General features: G+C 44.4%; 1 protein-coding gene across 1 annotated transcript in view; it reads left to right on the top strand.

Annotated features, from left to right (window-relative positions):
• Positions 1-15,320, top strand: part of SEC11A (SEC11 homolog A, signal peptidase complex subunit) — a 74,357-nt gene that overhangs the window by 48,695 nt on the left and 10,342 nt on the right. Inside the window, exons 3-4 of the mRNA XM_069765547.1 lie at positions 4,342-4,491; positions 13,598-13,717. Of these exons, the coding sequence (XP_069621648.1) occupies positions 4,342-4,491; positions 13,598-13,717 (270 nt within the window). The remainder of the gene's footprint in view (positions 1-4,341; positions 4,492-13,597; positions 13,718-15,320) is intronic.

The following is a 15,320-nucleotide window of genomic DNA, read 5'->3' as shown; positions in this document are numbered from 1 at the left end:
ATTTTGCGGTTTTCATGCAATTTGATTACAATTACTCATTTGAAAACCCCTCCAAATTATGGTAAAACCGCATTTTTGTGTTCCTCCCCTTATATGCGTTTGTCCTTTTACGATAAGGGGTTAATGGTATTCCAGCTAGAGGACCGTAATCGGTGGCTAGTAACCGCAAGAAATATTTATAGTAGAAGCGCTCATGAATTATCACTCTACTTCTCGAGTTAATAATCCAGATTTTTATTAATATAGTAATTTTTGCCTCATCAACTGTCATCTAATCAGAATTATGTAAATTTCCCAGATAACCATATTTTTTCCTGCTGTAAGATCACCCAGTCCTGTCGTCGAGGTTTCTCTGCTAATCGCCTTACCCTTTTCCTTATCACAATTGCCCATTTATTTCTTTCTCTTTCCGCTGTCGGCTGCTCAGACATATTTATTTTGATTGATGGCTTAATAAAGCAAATACTTGGTGAACCTGACATCTCCTCTAAATTAGTGGAGATTACCTTTAAAGGTCACTCAGATGTGTTGTACTGGTCTTCTTGGGATGTTTGTGTAAATATCAAGAAGTGTGTATGTGAGGTGGCGGCATGTTCTGTCTTAAAGAGCAATCGGGAGAGGAGCCTGTAAAAGGCTAACCAAAGGTTTTATGTATTTTTCCTTAAGCGTGGATAGGAAAAGTAAATACACTTGACTTGTGCCATAGGAAAAGGACAGGTGTAATGTCCTAAAATAAGTGCCTTCAAATAGGTTTTGCTCTCAAATCTATAGATCTTTTTTTACGAACATTAAGCGCAGGAAATGCTGTCACTTTGAACCTATATTGGGGCTAATTACTGTCTGAGACTTCTCAGTAGCAGTTTATCATTGAACTTGGTCTTTTGAACTTTCATTGAAATGAGGTTTGTTCATGGAGGAAAAAGCTGGAGAGGTGATGTGTGTGTGTGTGTGTGTGTGTAACTTGTCTGTAATCCTCTGCCACATTAAGCATGGTCGGACAGCTGTAAGATCTTTCACTATCAAGGTGGGTTCACTCAATAGTATGCTGTCTTGTTGTATTTTTTTTGTCCTGCAATGTGGGTGTAACATGAACTCCCCCCCCCCCCCCCCCCCCCCCTCTGATCATTGTAATGCAGTTAATCACCATCCTCCCTTGTCTGCAGGGATCTGCTTAAGGTACCTTCACACTAAACGATATCGCTAGCGATCCGTGACGTTGCAGCGTCCTCGCTAGCGATATCGTTCAGTGTGACACGTAGCAGCGATCAGAATCCTGCTGTGATGTCGTTGGTCGGGGCTAGAGGGCCAGCACTTTCTTTGGTCGCTGGACTCCCTGCAGACATCGCTGAATCGGCGTGTGTGACACCGATTCAGCGATGTCTTCGCTGGTAACCAGGGTAAACATCGGGTTACTAAGCGCAGGGCCGCGCTTAGAGTAACCTGATGTTTACCCTGGATACCATCCTAAAAGTAAAAAAAACAAACGCTTCATACTTACCTTCGGCTGTCTGTCCCCGGCGCTCTGCTTTCCTGCACTCACTGTGAGCACAGCGGCCGGAAAGCAGAGCGGTGACGTCACCGCTCTGCTTTCCGGCCGCTGTGCTCACAGCCAGTACAGAGAAGCACAGCGCCGGGGACAGACAGCGGAAGGTAAGTATGAAGCGTTTGTTTTTTTTTACTTTTAGGATGGTATCCAGGGTAAACATTGGGTTACGAAGCGCGGCCCTGCGCTTAGTAACCCGATGTTTACCCTGGTTACCGGCATCGTTGGTCGCTGGAGAGCGGTCTGTGTGACAGCTCTCCAGCGACCAAACAGCGACGCTGCAGCGATCCGGATCGTTGTCTGGATCGCTGCAGCGTCGTTTAGTGTGAAGGTACCTTTAGAGTGCACAACAGAACCACACTTTATACCACAGTGCCTTGGAAGACTTTTTTGACATGTGGTTTGTACAGGTGAAACATAAGGCCTGCACTGAAGAGATGTGACTCTCCTAAGTACTTTGGCCTCCATGTGCCACAGCAAAAAATAATGTAGCCCAATCGCAGACTTTTACTTTTGTGGTTTGTCATGATGAATTTCTTAATCGCACCCCTCTTGGCTAAGCTCCACCCACTTAAAAAAAAAAATAGCCATGACTGGCCTGAAATAAAAGCCACATGGGAAAACTTCAAATGCACGCAATTTCACTACAGAGGTTTTTTTCTGTATTGCACACACTAACCCTTAGGGTACTGTCACACAGTGCCATTTTGATCGCTACGACGGTACGATTCGTGACGTTCCAGCGATATCGTTACGATATCGCTGTGTCTGACACGCAGCAGCGATCAGGGATCCTGCTGAGAATCGTACGTCGTAGCAGATCGTTTGGAACATTCTTTCGTCGCTGGATCTCCCGCTGTCATCACTAGATCGGTGTGTGTGACACCGATCTAGCGATGCGTTCGCTTGTAACCAGGACCGCGCTTAGTAACCCGATGTTTACCCTGGTTACCAGCGTAAATGTAAAAAAAAAACAAACACTACATACTTACATTCCGGTGTACTGCCGGCCGTAAAGTGAAAGCAGAGCACAGCGGTGACGTCACCGCTGTGCTGTGCTTTCACTTTACGGCTGGCAGTCAGTGAGTGCGGGAAGCAGACGGCAAGGGACAGACACCGGAATGTAAGTATTTACTGTTTTGTTTTGTTTTTGTTTTTTACGCTGGTAACCAGGGTAAACATCGGGTTACTAAGCGCAGTCCTGCGCTTAGTAACCCAATGTTTACCCTGGTTACCCGGGGACCTCGGCATCGTTGGTCGCTGGAGAGCTGTCTGTGTGTCAGCTCTCCAGCGACCACACTATGACTTACCAACGATCACGGCCAGGTCGTATCGGTGGTCGTGATCGTTGGTAAATCGTATAGAGCTGTGCTCTGCTTTCACTTTACGGCCGGCAGTCAGTGAGTGCGGGAAGCAGACGGCAAGGGACCTGACGGACACCGGAATGTAAGTATGTAATGGTTTTTTTTTTGTTTTGTTTTTTTTTTTTACATTGACGCTGGTAACCAGGGTAAACATCGGGTTACTGCGCTTAGTAACCCGATGTTTACCCTGGTTACAAGCGAACGCATCGCTAGATCGGTGTCACACACACCGATCTAGCGATGACAGCGGGAGATCCAGCGACGAAAGAATGTTCCAAACGATCTGCTACGACATACAATTCTCAGCAGGACCCCTGATCGCTGCTGCGTGTCAGACACAGCGATATCGTAACGATATCGCTGGAACGTCACGAATCGTACCGTCGTAGCGATCAAAATGGCACTGTGTGACGGTACCCTTAGTCTTCCAGTCCTTGCTTTCACACAACCTCTGATTCTCCAAAGATCTCCTTATCTACTCCCATCTTGGCTCATCTTCCCTCAATTATATGCAAGATTTCTTCCCATGCATCCCCTTTACTCTGGATCCTTGTACCCCAACATATCAGACTCTCGCTTACCATACAATCCTTCAAACGGAACCTGAAGACCCACACCTTCCAACAAACGTACAACCTGTAGTAACCCTCATTTCACCATACCGCTGCATGATCAGCTCTGCCCTCACCTACTGTATCCTCACCCATCCCTTGTAGACAGTGAGCCCTCAGGGGCAGAGGCCTCTCTGCTCCTCTACCAGTCAGCCACTTGTTTTGTTAAAGATTGTTATACTTGTGTTTTATTGTGTATACCCCTTGTCACATGTAAAGCTTCATGGAACAAATTGCACTATAATAACATGTGTATGGGGAGTTTGTTAGATATGGCTTTCAGCTGAACGTGTATTCAGTTAGCAATGGTTATTAAGGAGGACTGTCCTTGAACATTTGTACGTATCCATGGTCTTAATCATGACACAACATCTAGGAGATTGCAGGTCGGCTATTTCTGGCAGTCCCATTGACAATGTGGTGGATGTTGGGCATGTGCTCTAATTCTCGGTCTCTGAATTGCTGGGGGTTCCATCGGTTGGACCCCTAGCGATAAGCTAGTTATCCCCTATCCAAAGGAGAGGGGAATTATCACCGATATGTGTGTTGTTCCACTATACATACAAAGTGCATGTTTTGTGGAAAGATTTAAGCTACTTAAAATGTATTATTTTTTTTAAGCTACATACCAACATATGGTTAAGTAAATACTAACATTTTCTATCTCAGAAATTTCACATTTTGGATACAGGTCTTGCAGCCATTTATCATTGTCAGTATGTGGAAAACTGTGGACTGCACTATACTGTTTCTGTGATTAGATCTGTTATGTTGCTCCTCATTGTGCCAAAGGTGATTGATACTTTTTTTTTTCTTATCACAGTGGCAGCATGGAACCAGCTTTTCATCGCGGGGACTTGCTCTTCTTGACCAATCGAGTTGATGATCCTATTCGGGTTGGGGAAATTGTGGTCTTCAGAATAGAAGGGCGAGAGATACCAATTGTTCATCGTGTTTTGAAAATTCATGAGAAGTGAGTTGTAACCATTACCCATGTCCTATACTATTTCCATGTCTTACAATTAAGGAGAGTAATCCAATTCTTAAAACCACTTCTGCCACTGTCTTTTTATCTCCCTTATATCACTGGCACCAATTGGGCTAGAAAGGTACATAACCAGACGGTGTTTGAAGATTAGGCAGGTCCAAACATACCATGTTATAGCATGATAGCAAAGGTCCACCACTCCAATACATAGGAATAGATTGTCAGTCAAATATTAGCACATAAAACAAATAATGCACCTAAAGATGGAATATGGCATATCAACAGCAAAATAAGTCCTCAGGACAGCATTTGCCTGCTTCACCATCTACAAGAATGTTCAATGAAACTTCAATTCAATGTCAAAACTGGTATTTCACATGCTGTGTAATGGATAAAGTGATCAATGATCTGTATATTTATAAATCAAATTACCGTATATACTCGAGTATAAGCCGAGATTTTCAGCCCACTTTTTTTGGGCTGAAAGTGACCCTCTCGGCTTATACTCGAGTCAGTGTCGGTGTGGGGTCGGTGGGTAAGGGGGAGCGGCGGCTGTGATATACTTACCTGCTCCCAGCGCTGTTCCTACATGTCCCATGGTCTCCGGGCAGCGCTTCCTGTGTTCAGCGGTCACGTGGTACTGCTCATTAAAGTAATGAATATGCACACATATTCATTACTCTAATGAGCGGTACGTGACCGCTGAACACAGGAAGATGCCGCGGGCTCCCGTAGAACATCTGACAGTGAGACGCTGCCAGGGACCGCGCCGGGAGCAGGTGAGTATATGCGCGATAGTCACCTTCCATGTTCCATCGCTGTGCGCTGCTCTGTCTTCCGTCCTCTGGCTTTGACTGTTCAGGTCAGAGGGCGCGATGACGCGATTAGTGTGCGCTCCGCCCTCTGCCTGAACAGTCAGTGCCGAGGATGGAAGACAGAGCAGCGCGCAGCGATGGAACGTGGAAGGTGACTATCGCAAGTGTCGGGGGCCTGAGCGAAGAAGGGTGAGCATGTGATTTTTTTTTTTTTTTTTTTTTTAATCACAGCAACCGCAAATGGGGCAAATGTATGGAGCATCTTATGAGGCATATATGAGGAGCATCTTATGGGGCATAATGTGTGGAGCATCTCATGGGGCCACTATGTATGGAGCATCGTATGGGGCATAATGTGTGGAGCATCTCATGGGGCCCCTAATGTGTGGAGCATCTCATGGGGCCACAATGTATGGGGGCATAATGTATGGAGCGTCTCATGGGGCCATAATGTGTGGAGCATCTCATGGGGCCCCTAATGTGTGGAGCATCTTATGGGGCCATAATGTGTGGAGCATCTTATGGGGCCATCAACCTTTATGCAGTACTGTATGGGGCAAATGTTTCTATGGAGCATCTTATGGGGCAATTATTAACCTTTGTGCAGCATTATATGGGGTATATTTTAATATGGAGCATCTTATGGGGCCCATCATGAACTGTATGGAGCATTATATGGGGCTCCTGATTCAATATGGATATTCAAAAACACTTAACCTACTGATGTCTCAATTAATTTTACTTTTATTGGTATCTATTTTTATTTTTTGACATTAACCGGTAGCTGCTGCATTTTCCACCCTAGGCTTATACTCGAGTCAATAAGTTTTCCCAGTTTTTTTTGTGGCAAAATTAGGGGGGTCGGCTTATAGTCGGGTCGGCTTATACTCTAGTATATACAGTACATATAAATGGGGGGAATAGCAAGTACTGATTTATACAGGTCGTATTGAACTTAAAAGAAACAGCCAGAAAGAAATGTCTGAATTTTTATGGTTGCAAGAAGGCAAACTGGAGCACCTAAAATAGATATCTTCAAAACCGTTTCTCCAGAATTCTGGCATAAATTGCTTTGAATTGTCATGACATTTGTGTGAATACTTTGGGTTGTACAAAAATTTTGCACATTTCGACACTTGGCTCCATTTTGTCCCAGCTCTGCCAAAATGGGCAGCGCTGTGGTGCAGTGGGGGCGTTACACCACAGTTCATCTATTTCATTACTGTGGCCCTCAGATTTAACATTTACGACATGGTGCACAGGGGCACATGCCGCTCGTCAGATGCTCCTGATTGCTTACTGAATCAGGAGTTTCTCGCTTGCCCATGCCCCCTTATCAAGACCGGTGAGAAAATCGCAAGTTTTGATGTATGTATCAAGGCTGTAGATGTTCTGGCATAAAACTTCTCAGTTCACAAAAATTTTTAAGACCACTGAAGCCTGTAAAAAATATATGTATTTTTTTTTAAATATAAAAAAATAAAAGTTCAAATAACCCCCCCCCCCCCCCTTTTGCCCCATTCAAAATAAAACCATTAAAAAAAATAATTTTTTATTTCCTCATTCAGAAACGCCTGATCTATCTAAATATTAAAATATTTAATCCAGTCAGTAAAAGGCATAACGAGAAAACAAATTAAAAAGCCAGAATTGTTTTTTTTTGGTCACCGCAACACTGCAATAAGTGTGTGTTTTGTTTTGTTTTTTTGTTTGTTTTTTTGTTCTTGTTTGTTTTTAAATACAAATTTTGGCTTTTTTTCACCAACTAATTAAAAATAGAACCTATACATATTTGGTATCTGCGAACTCATAATGACATGGGCAGGTCAGTTTTAGCATTTAATGAACATGGTAGCAAAACAAAAGTGCAATTCCACAATTGTTTTTTTTTTAATTTCACCACACATGAAACTTGTGGGGTGAAGAGGTTAAAGGAAGACTGTCGGGGGGGGGGGGGGGGGGGGGGGAAGGGAGAGTGATCCATGCTAACCCAACCATGAACCGCATGAATTAGGCCCTGGCTACACAATTGCAGCCAGATAGAGAGATAGATATATATATATATATATATATATATATATATATATATATATATATATATATTTGTTTATTTATTTATTTTTTTAATTTCCAAGAAAACATAGTTGGAAGATGCAGCCGGGTATTTAAGGAGTAGAAGAGACTCGTCCAGGATGACCCTGGCCAGCACCACTCACGTTTATTGACAGCGCACTCCCATGTGTGTACATTGGGAGAAACCTGTGATTCAACTAGAGCTATGCAGAGTGACGTTTTCCATGGACCCACCAGATTAGTTTCTTCTATTCCTCCAGTCCCTTCCTGGCCTAATAACTGTTTTCTCTGAGATACCTGAGCCTGTCAGAAAAAAATATACCAATTGCAATCACGCAACCAGGCTCTGATTCATGGTACTCGTGGTTTGGGCAGCATGAATCTGTTGACAGGCTCCTATTTTAAGATATTTTTCCCGTCTCCCATGACAGCACACATGAGAGAGGGGATCCGCCCAGTCAGGACAGGAAACCCACTGAAATAAAAGGGCGGTACCTCTCCCTCGCTTCAGTTGGGTTTCCTGTCCTGAGGGGAACACTTGTGCTGAATGTACGGCGGTATGTTGATTGAAGATTCCACTCACCCACTCCTGTCCCGGCTCTGGAAGAACAGGCAGAATGCCTGTAGGCCGGCCTTCAGGGTGTGGAAGCGCCGTTCGCAGGTCCTGGGGCCTTAGCGCATTTGCGGGCGTTGGCAGCGCAGTCCGGAGTCCTGTGGCTCTTCTGTGGCTGCCACGCCGCTCTCTTCCCCCTCTGCTGCCGCCGGCTCTGGTTTCCGGGTGCGCGGCGGTGATGCGCGCGGGGCATGCTGGGAGTAGGCGTGGCCTTGTGACGTCGCTGCTGCGCGCCGGATCCAAGATGGCGGCGCCCATGAACAAACGCTGCGGCGTCTCAGGAATCCCCTGGCGGTCTCCGGTGGGCGCAGAGGCGGGGGAGGGGCAGAAAATGGTACCGGAGGAGGCGGTGAGCAGAGTGGATCACCCTTTAAAAGGGAGTGGATCCACAGGGAAAGTGCTCGCATATACAGAGCTCAGCTATGGAGGACTGTATGGAGCAACACTCAAATCAGTCATCACCACAGCAGCAGCAGCAGGAGAGCTTATCAGGAGTTATGTCTGCTCACCAGCATGCTTGGAGGAGAAGTGGCAGTCGTCCGGATCGGAAGTCACAGGACTCCTCAGCTTCTAGGAGGGACGTTATCCGTACTCCAGATCAGCCTCAAAAGCCAGTACCCTTGAGTGTCAGCGGGTGGTGAGTGATCTTCGTGAATGTCACATGGTGTTAATGGGCTGCATATCTCTGCTTGCTTATCAGGCGCCGAGGAAGGCTAGTGCCAAGTTCAAGAACAAAGAATGTGCCCTCTGCAAAGACCCACTAGCAGTCCAATGGCAGAAAAGCCTCTGTGCGGACTGCATTCAAAAAACTATTCAGGATGAATCCCCTGACTTTGCCGCTAGCCTCAGGGCCATGATTAGGGCAGAGGTTAAAGGGTCTTTAAAATCAGCCCTTAAAAAGAGAAGCAAGATCTTAGAGACTGTTCCAGATTCTGATACCCCTCAATCTGATGAGGAATATCAAGAAGGACCTCTGTCTCCCTGTTCATCCTCTTCTGTGTTCTCTGGCTCCTCTTCGGATAGTTATGTTGGGGGCCGACCATGCTTCCTAACTGAGAATACAGATAAACTGGTTAAATCTGTTAGGGCTACAATGGGCCTTAAGGACGAGAAGGAGTCCAGATCAGTAGAGGATGTTATGTTTGGTGGTTTGGAGGAGAAAAGGAAGCGTACCTTCCCTGTAAATAATAGTTAAAACCCTTATAGAAAAGGAGTGGAAAAAGCCTGAAAAGTCGGGTAGCCTTCCCTCAGCTTCCAAGAGACGTTATCCTTTTGATGATAAGGATTCAGAAATATGGGATAAAGCCCCTAAAATTGATGGTGCAGTGGCCAGATCTTCTAAGAGATCTTTCCCTACCCTTGGATGATTCAGGCGTCCTTAGAGACCCTCTAGATAAAAAGGCTGATGCTTTTTTAAAACATACCTGGGAGGCAGCCGCAGGAGGTTTAAAGCCGGCAATAGCTGGTACATGTGTTGCCCGCTCCCTTATAGTCTGGCTGCAACAATTAGAGGATCAGTTAAAATCTAGAGTGCCGAGAGATGAAATCCTAGCCAATATGGCAATGGCACAAGGAGCAGCGGCCTTTATAGCGGATTCCTCAGCCGACTCTGTAAGACTTGCAGCTAGGGCAGCGGGATTGTCTAACGCGGCAAGACGTGCCTTGTGGTTGAAAGGGTGCCCAGGGGACTTACCCTCAAAAAATAGACTCTGTTCCATTCCGTGCGACGGCAAATTCCTCTTCGGTCAGAAACTGGAGGACATTTTAGAAAAAGCTGGCGACAAGAAAAAAGGTTTTCCCCGTTTTCCAGTGGATATCAGACGGCCTTATTTTCGGAGGGGAAAATTCAATAGAGATCGCCCTCCCCAAATGACGCCATGCTAGAAGTAGGGGGAAGGCTTTCTTTCTATCTTCATGCCTGGTTGAATATTTCCCCCAGTCGTTGGGCGTTGAATGTTGTCAACGACGGACTAAAAATAAAGTTTATTCATCTACCTCGAGAGACTTTTGTGTTAACACCATGCAGGAAACTTCCAGAAGAACAGCTAGCTCTGGAAACGGAGGTATTGGGGCTAGTTCTAAAAAAGGTCCTAGTAGAAGTTCCAAAAGTAGAGGAAAGAGAAGGGTTTTATTCCCCGCTCTTCTTAATACGAAAACCAGATAGCTCACTAAGGACTATTGTCAACCTAAAAAAACTAAATCGGTCAATAAAAAATTACTCTTTCAAGATGGAGTCGGTAAGCTCAGCGATAAAGATGCTGTTTCCAGACTGCTTCATGGCAGCTATAGACTTAAAGGACGCGTACTACCATGTCCCAATTCACCAAGACTATCAAAAATTTCTGAGGGTAGCACGGTTTGTCCAAGGTCAGCTCAAACACTACCAGTATGCTGCCCTTCCATTTGGTCTATCAACAGCGCCAAGGATATTTACAAAATTAATGTCAGAGGTCATGTCCTTCCTCCGTTCCCAGGACATAGTCATCGTTCCATACCTAGACGACTTCCTGATAATAGGCAGATCAGTGGATCACTGTCTTGCGCAAATAGAAGAAGTGACTACGACCCTAGCAGTATTAGGTTGCGAGGTAAATGTTGCCAAGTCGAGATTAACACCAGTGAAGGTTTAATCCTTCCTGGGGTTGATTCTGGATTCCACGCATCAACGCTGTCTCCTGCCGGAGAACAAAATTTCCAAAATACAAAGTCTTGTGGAACTGGCGATACATCAACCTGTGATGACACTAAGAAAGGCGATGTCCCTGCTAGGGTCACTAACATCCTGTATTCCCGCTGTAAAATGGGCACAACTTCACCTGAGGCAATTACAGTGGGAGGTCGTGTCAACAGAGGTTGTTAGAAGGGCATTTAGAGGGAAAAATTCACCTATCAATACGCGTCAGAGATTCCCTAGTCTGGTGGTCAGTAAGGGATCACTTGAGCTCAGGGGTTCAGTGGCTGACTCCAATAGAGGACGTGATCACAACAGACGCGAGTGGTACAGGATGGGGTGCACATCTGAGGTCCCTTTCCGTCCAGGGGTCCTGGTCCCATACAGAAAAACATCAAACATCCAATATAAGAGAGTTATGGGCTGTAGAAAGGGCAGTAAAACATTTCCTTCCAATTCTTCAGGGTTGTCATGCCAGAGTAATGTCCGACAATTACGCGGTAGTAGCCTATATCAACCATCAGGGGGGAACGAGATCCTTTTCACTCATGAAGGCAACATCGGCGCTCCTTCAATTAGCATAATCTCATCCAACTGTCCCTCACAGCTCTACACATAAAGGGGGTCGAAAACACGAAGGCGGACTACTTAAGTCGAAAAAAGCTAAGACAGGGAGAATTGTCACTGAATCCCAGGGTATTCCGACAAATAGTGCAGGCCTGGGGAGAACCGGTAATAGACTTGTTTGCCACGCTTCACAACAGGAAGGTGAAGAGGTTCTGTTCGCTAGACCCGAGGGGGAACCCGGTTGCAGTAGATGCCCTCCGCATACCATGGAAGTTCAGCCTCGCTTACGTGTTTCCCCCAATAGCATTAATACCGGTTGTAGTGAGGAAGATCAGGACGGAGCAGGCAAGAGTGATTCTGATTGCTCCATTCTGGCTGAAAAGGCCATGGTTCTCTCTCCTAAGACAAATGTCGGTAACCGATCCATGGATCCTACCAGAGGTCCTGGACCTGCTTACCCAGGGTCCAGTATGCCACTCTCAAGTGAAGGGCTTCCATCTGGCAGCCTGGAATTTGAGAGGGCATTACTGAACCGACAGGGATTCTCGCCAGGGTTAGTCTCCACCCTGTTGAAAAGCAGGAAGCCGGTTACATCAAGAATTTATGGTAGGACATGGAAGAGATTTCTAGAGTTTTTAGGACAACCTTTGTCAGATGAGGCTCCTGTGGGTGCCATTTTAGAGTTTCTGCAAGCAGGCTTACAGCTAGGACTGGCTACCAATACACTTAAGGTTCAAGTGTCAGCGTTAGGAGCTTTATATCATTGCAATTTAGCTTCCAATAAATGGGTTGCCCGTTTCATTAGATCATGTAGTAGGTCTAGACCTGTAGTAATTCAAAAAATTCCTCCCTGGGATTTAAATCTCGTTTTAGATGCTCTAACCAAGAAACCTTTTGAGCCCTTGCAAGAATGATCAATAAAATTTCTCTCTAAAAACAGTGCTATTGGTAGCCTTGACGTCTGCACGTAGGGTGAGTGATTTGCAAGCCCTGTCTGTTTGTCCTCCATGCACTCAGATATATGACGACAGGGTGGTTCTAAGACCAGACCCGGCTTACCTACGTAAGGTAGTCCTTAAATTTCATAGGAGTCAGGAAATTGTTTTGCCCTCTTTTTGTGTTAATCCAAAAAATCCAGTTGAGGAGAGGTTTCACACTCTTGATGTAAGAAGGTCTATGTTACAGTACATATCCTTGACCTGTCAGTGGAGGAAGGATCAGTCTCTATTTGTAGCTTTCCAGGGTAGCAGGAAAGGTCATGGGGTGTCTAAAGGTACTATTGCCAGGTGGATTAGGGAGGCCATTAGCTTATCCTATACTGCATGTGGCGTTCCGATCCCTGAAGGCATCAAGGCTCACTCCACCAGGGCCGTGGCTACTTCCTGGGCAGAAAAAGCAGAGGTATCGCTTGATCAAATATGTAAGGTTGCTACCTGGTCCTCACCATCTACCTTTTTTAAACACTACCGACTGAACTTGTCTTCCTCTACTGACCTGACTTTTGGTAGAAGGGTGCTGCAAGCGGTGGTCCCTCCCTAAGGTGTTCCTTTCTCCAAAAATCTCTCGTGTGCTGTCATGGGAGACGGGAAAACACCAAGGTTACTTACTGGTAGCCGGTTTTTCCGGAGCCCATGACAGCACCTGTTTATTTCCTCCCTTCTTTTTCACCCTTTGGTGTGCACTTTTAGTTGGGTGTTTTTGTTATTATTATAATGTGGTGGTGGATTACCATGTGTACTAACCAAGGAGGCCTCTCATGCTCTGAAAACCAACTGAAGCGAGGGAGAGGTACCGCCCTTTTATTTCAGTAGGTTTCCTGTCCTGACTGGGCAGATCCCCTCTCTCATGTGTGCTGTCATGGGCTCCGGAAAAACCAGCTACCAGTAAGTAACCTTGGTGTTTTGCTTGCTGTCACTGAGTTTGAATCCACACAAAAACAGCTTTGGATACAATTGTCAGCGTAGGCAATCGGTCCTATGTGCTAAATACATCAGCAGCAAAAATATCTTTGGGATTAATGATGTGCTACTATGATTTAGTATTGACATAAAACTGAAATCCTACAATAAGGTCCTCTTCACATTATGGCCTTATGCTTAGCATATATGAGGAAACGTTTCCAGCATACACAAAAGCATATCCATAGGTCTCCATTCACTTGAATAGAAGCCTATGCCAAGTTTCCAGGAGGAACTGAAACATTGCTATTGGAGGTGCACTAATAAAGGCACCTTCTAGTTTTCACTTAGTGGAGGGCTGCCATTCTTAGGATAATATATATGCATATTATACACAAGCACTGCTCATATTAGATTGTTAATGTTTGATTGATATTTCCTTTTTATTTTAAAGGGATAATGGAGATATCAAATTTTTAACTAAGGGAGACAACAATGCCGTAGATGATCGAGGACTTTACAAGCAGGGTCAGAACTGGCTGGAAAAGAAGGATGTTGTCGGAAGGGCAAGGGGGTAAGTTTTTAGTTTTGATTTTTTTAAAAAAAAAAACATTTGTCCGTCACCAAAATTTCGGAAAGATATTTTACCATATTGTATCTACAGCTTCTGTGTGCAATTGTGTGTCTACATGGTAACATGCAGCATGAACACACACCATAGGAATTTTATTTGTTATACTCCCTTCTGTTCGCCTCTTACGTCTTGCTAACTTATATTTTGTGACTTAGCTGGAATTGGGAAATATTTTTCACATTTAAGGATCTGTCACCACCCACGAAATCTGTTCTCCATGACAAGTCTTGATCTTCCTTCATAATGGCTCATTCAGCCGTCCATTTTTCTCATGAGTTCTATCATTGTTTAACTCAGATACGAATGCTATCCATGAAAGTCTATGGAGTTGTTCACAGGTCTGTGTATTTTTGCAGTCCGACACAACAATGCAAGTCTACGAGTTCGTGAAAAAAAAATCAGACATCACTCGTATGCCTTATGTGTGCTGTTCATTTTTCAGACTGTTTAACCCCTTTACCCCCAAGGGTGGTTTGCACGTTAATGACCAGGCCAATTTTTACAATTCTGACCACTGTCCCTTTATGAGGTTATAACTCCGAAACGCTTCAACGGATCCTGGTGATTCTGACATTGTTTTCTCGTGACATATTGTACTTCATGATAGTGGTAAAATTTCTTTGATAGTACCTGCGTTTATTTGTGAAAAAAACGGAAATTTGGCGAAAATTTTGAAAATTTCGCAATTTTCAAACTTTGAATTTTTATGCAATTAAATCACAGAGATATGTCACACAAAATACTTAATAAGTAACATTTCCCACATGTCTCCTTTACATCAGCATAATTTTGGAACCAATTTTTTTTTTTGTTAGGGAGTTATAAGGGTTAAAAGTTGACCAGCAATTTCTCATTTTTACAACACCATTTTTTTTTAGGGACCACGTCTCATTTGAAGTCATTTTGAGGGGTCTATATGATAGAAAATGCCCAAGTGTGACACCATTCTAAAAACTGCACCCCTCAAGGTGCTCAAAACCACATTCAAGAAGTTTATTAACCCTTCAGGTGTTTAATAGGAATTTTTGGAATGTTTAAATAAAAATGAACATTTAACTTTTTTACACAAAAAATTTACTTCAGCTCCAATTTGTTTTATTTTACCAAGGGTAACAGGAGAAATTGGACCCAAAAAGTTGTTGTCCAATTTGTCCTGAGTACGCTGATACCCCATATGTGGCAGTAAACCACTGTTTGGGCGCATGGGAGAGCTCGGAAGGGAAGGAGCGCTATTTGACTTTTCAATGCAAACTTGACAGGAATTGAGATGGGACGCCATGTTGCGTTTGGAGAGCCACTGATGTGCCTAAACATTGAAACCCCCCACAAGTGACACCATTTTGGAAAGTAGACCCCCTAAGGAACTTATCTGGATGTGTGGTGAGCACTTTGACCCACCAAGTGCTTCACAGAAGTTTATAATGCAGAACCGTAAAAATAAAAAATCATATTTTTTCACAAAAATTATATTTTTGCCCCCAATTTTTTATTTTTCCAAGGGTAAGAGAAGAAATTGGACCTCAAAAGTTGTTGTCCAATTTGT

Source organism: Ranitomeya imitator, chromosome 4, assembly GCF_032444005.1.
Source record: "Ranitomeya imitator isolate aRanImi1 chromosome 4, aRanImi1.pri, whole genome shotgun sequence".
NCBI classification, from domain to species: domain Eukaryota; kingdom Metazoa; phylum Chordata; class Amphibia; order Anura; family Dendrobatidae; genus Ranitomeya; species Ranitomeya imitator.
The sequence above is the reverse complement of the archived record's forward strand: the minus strand, read 5'-3'. Positions and strand labels throughout refer to the sequence as shown.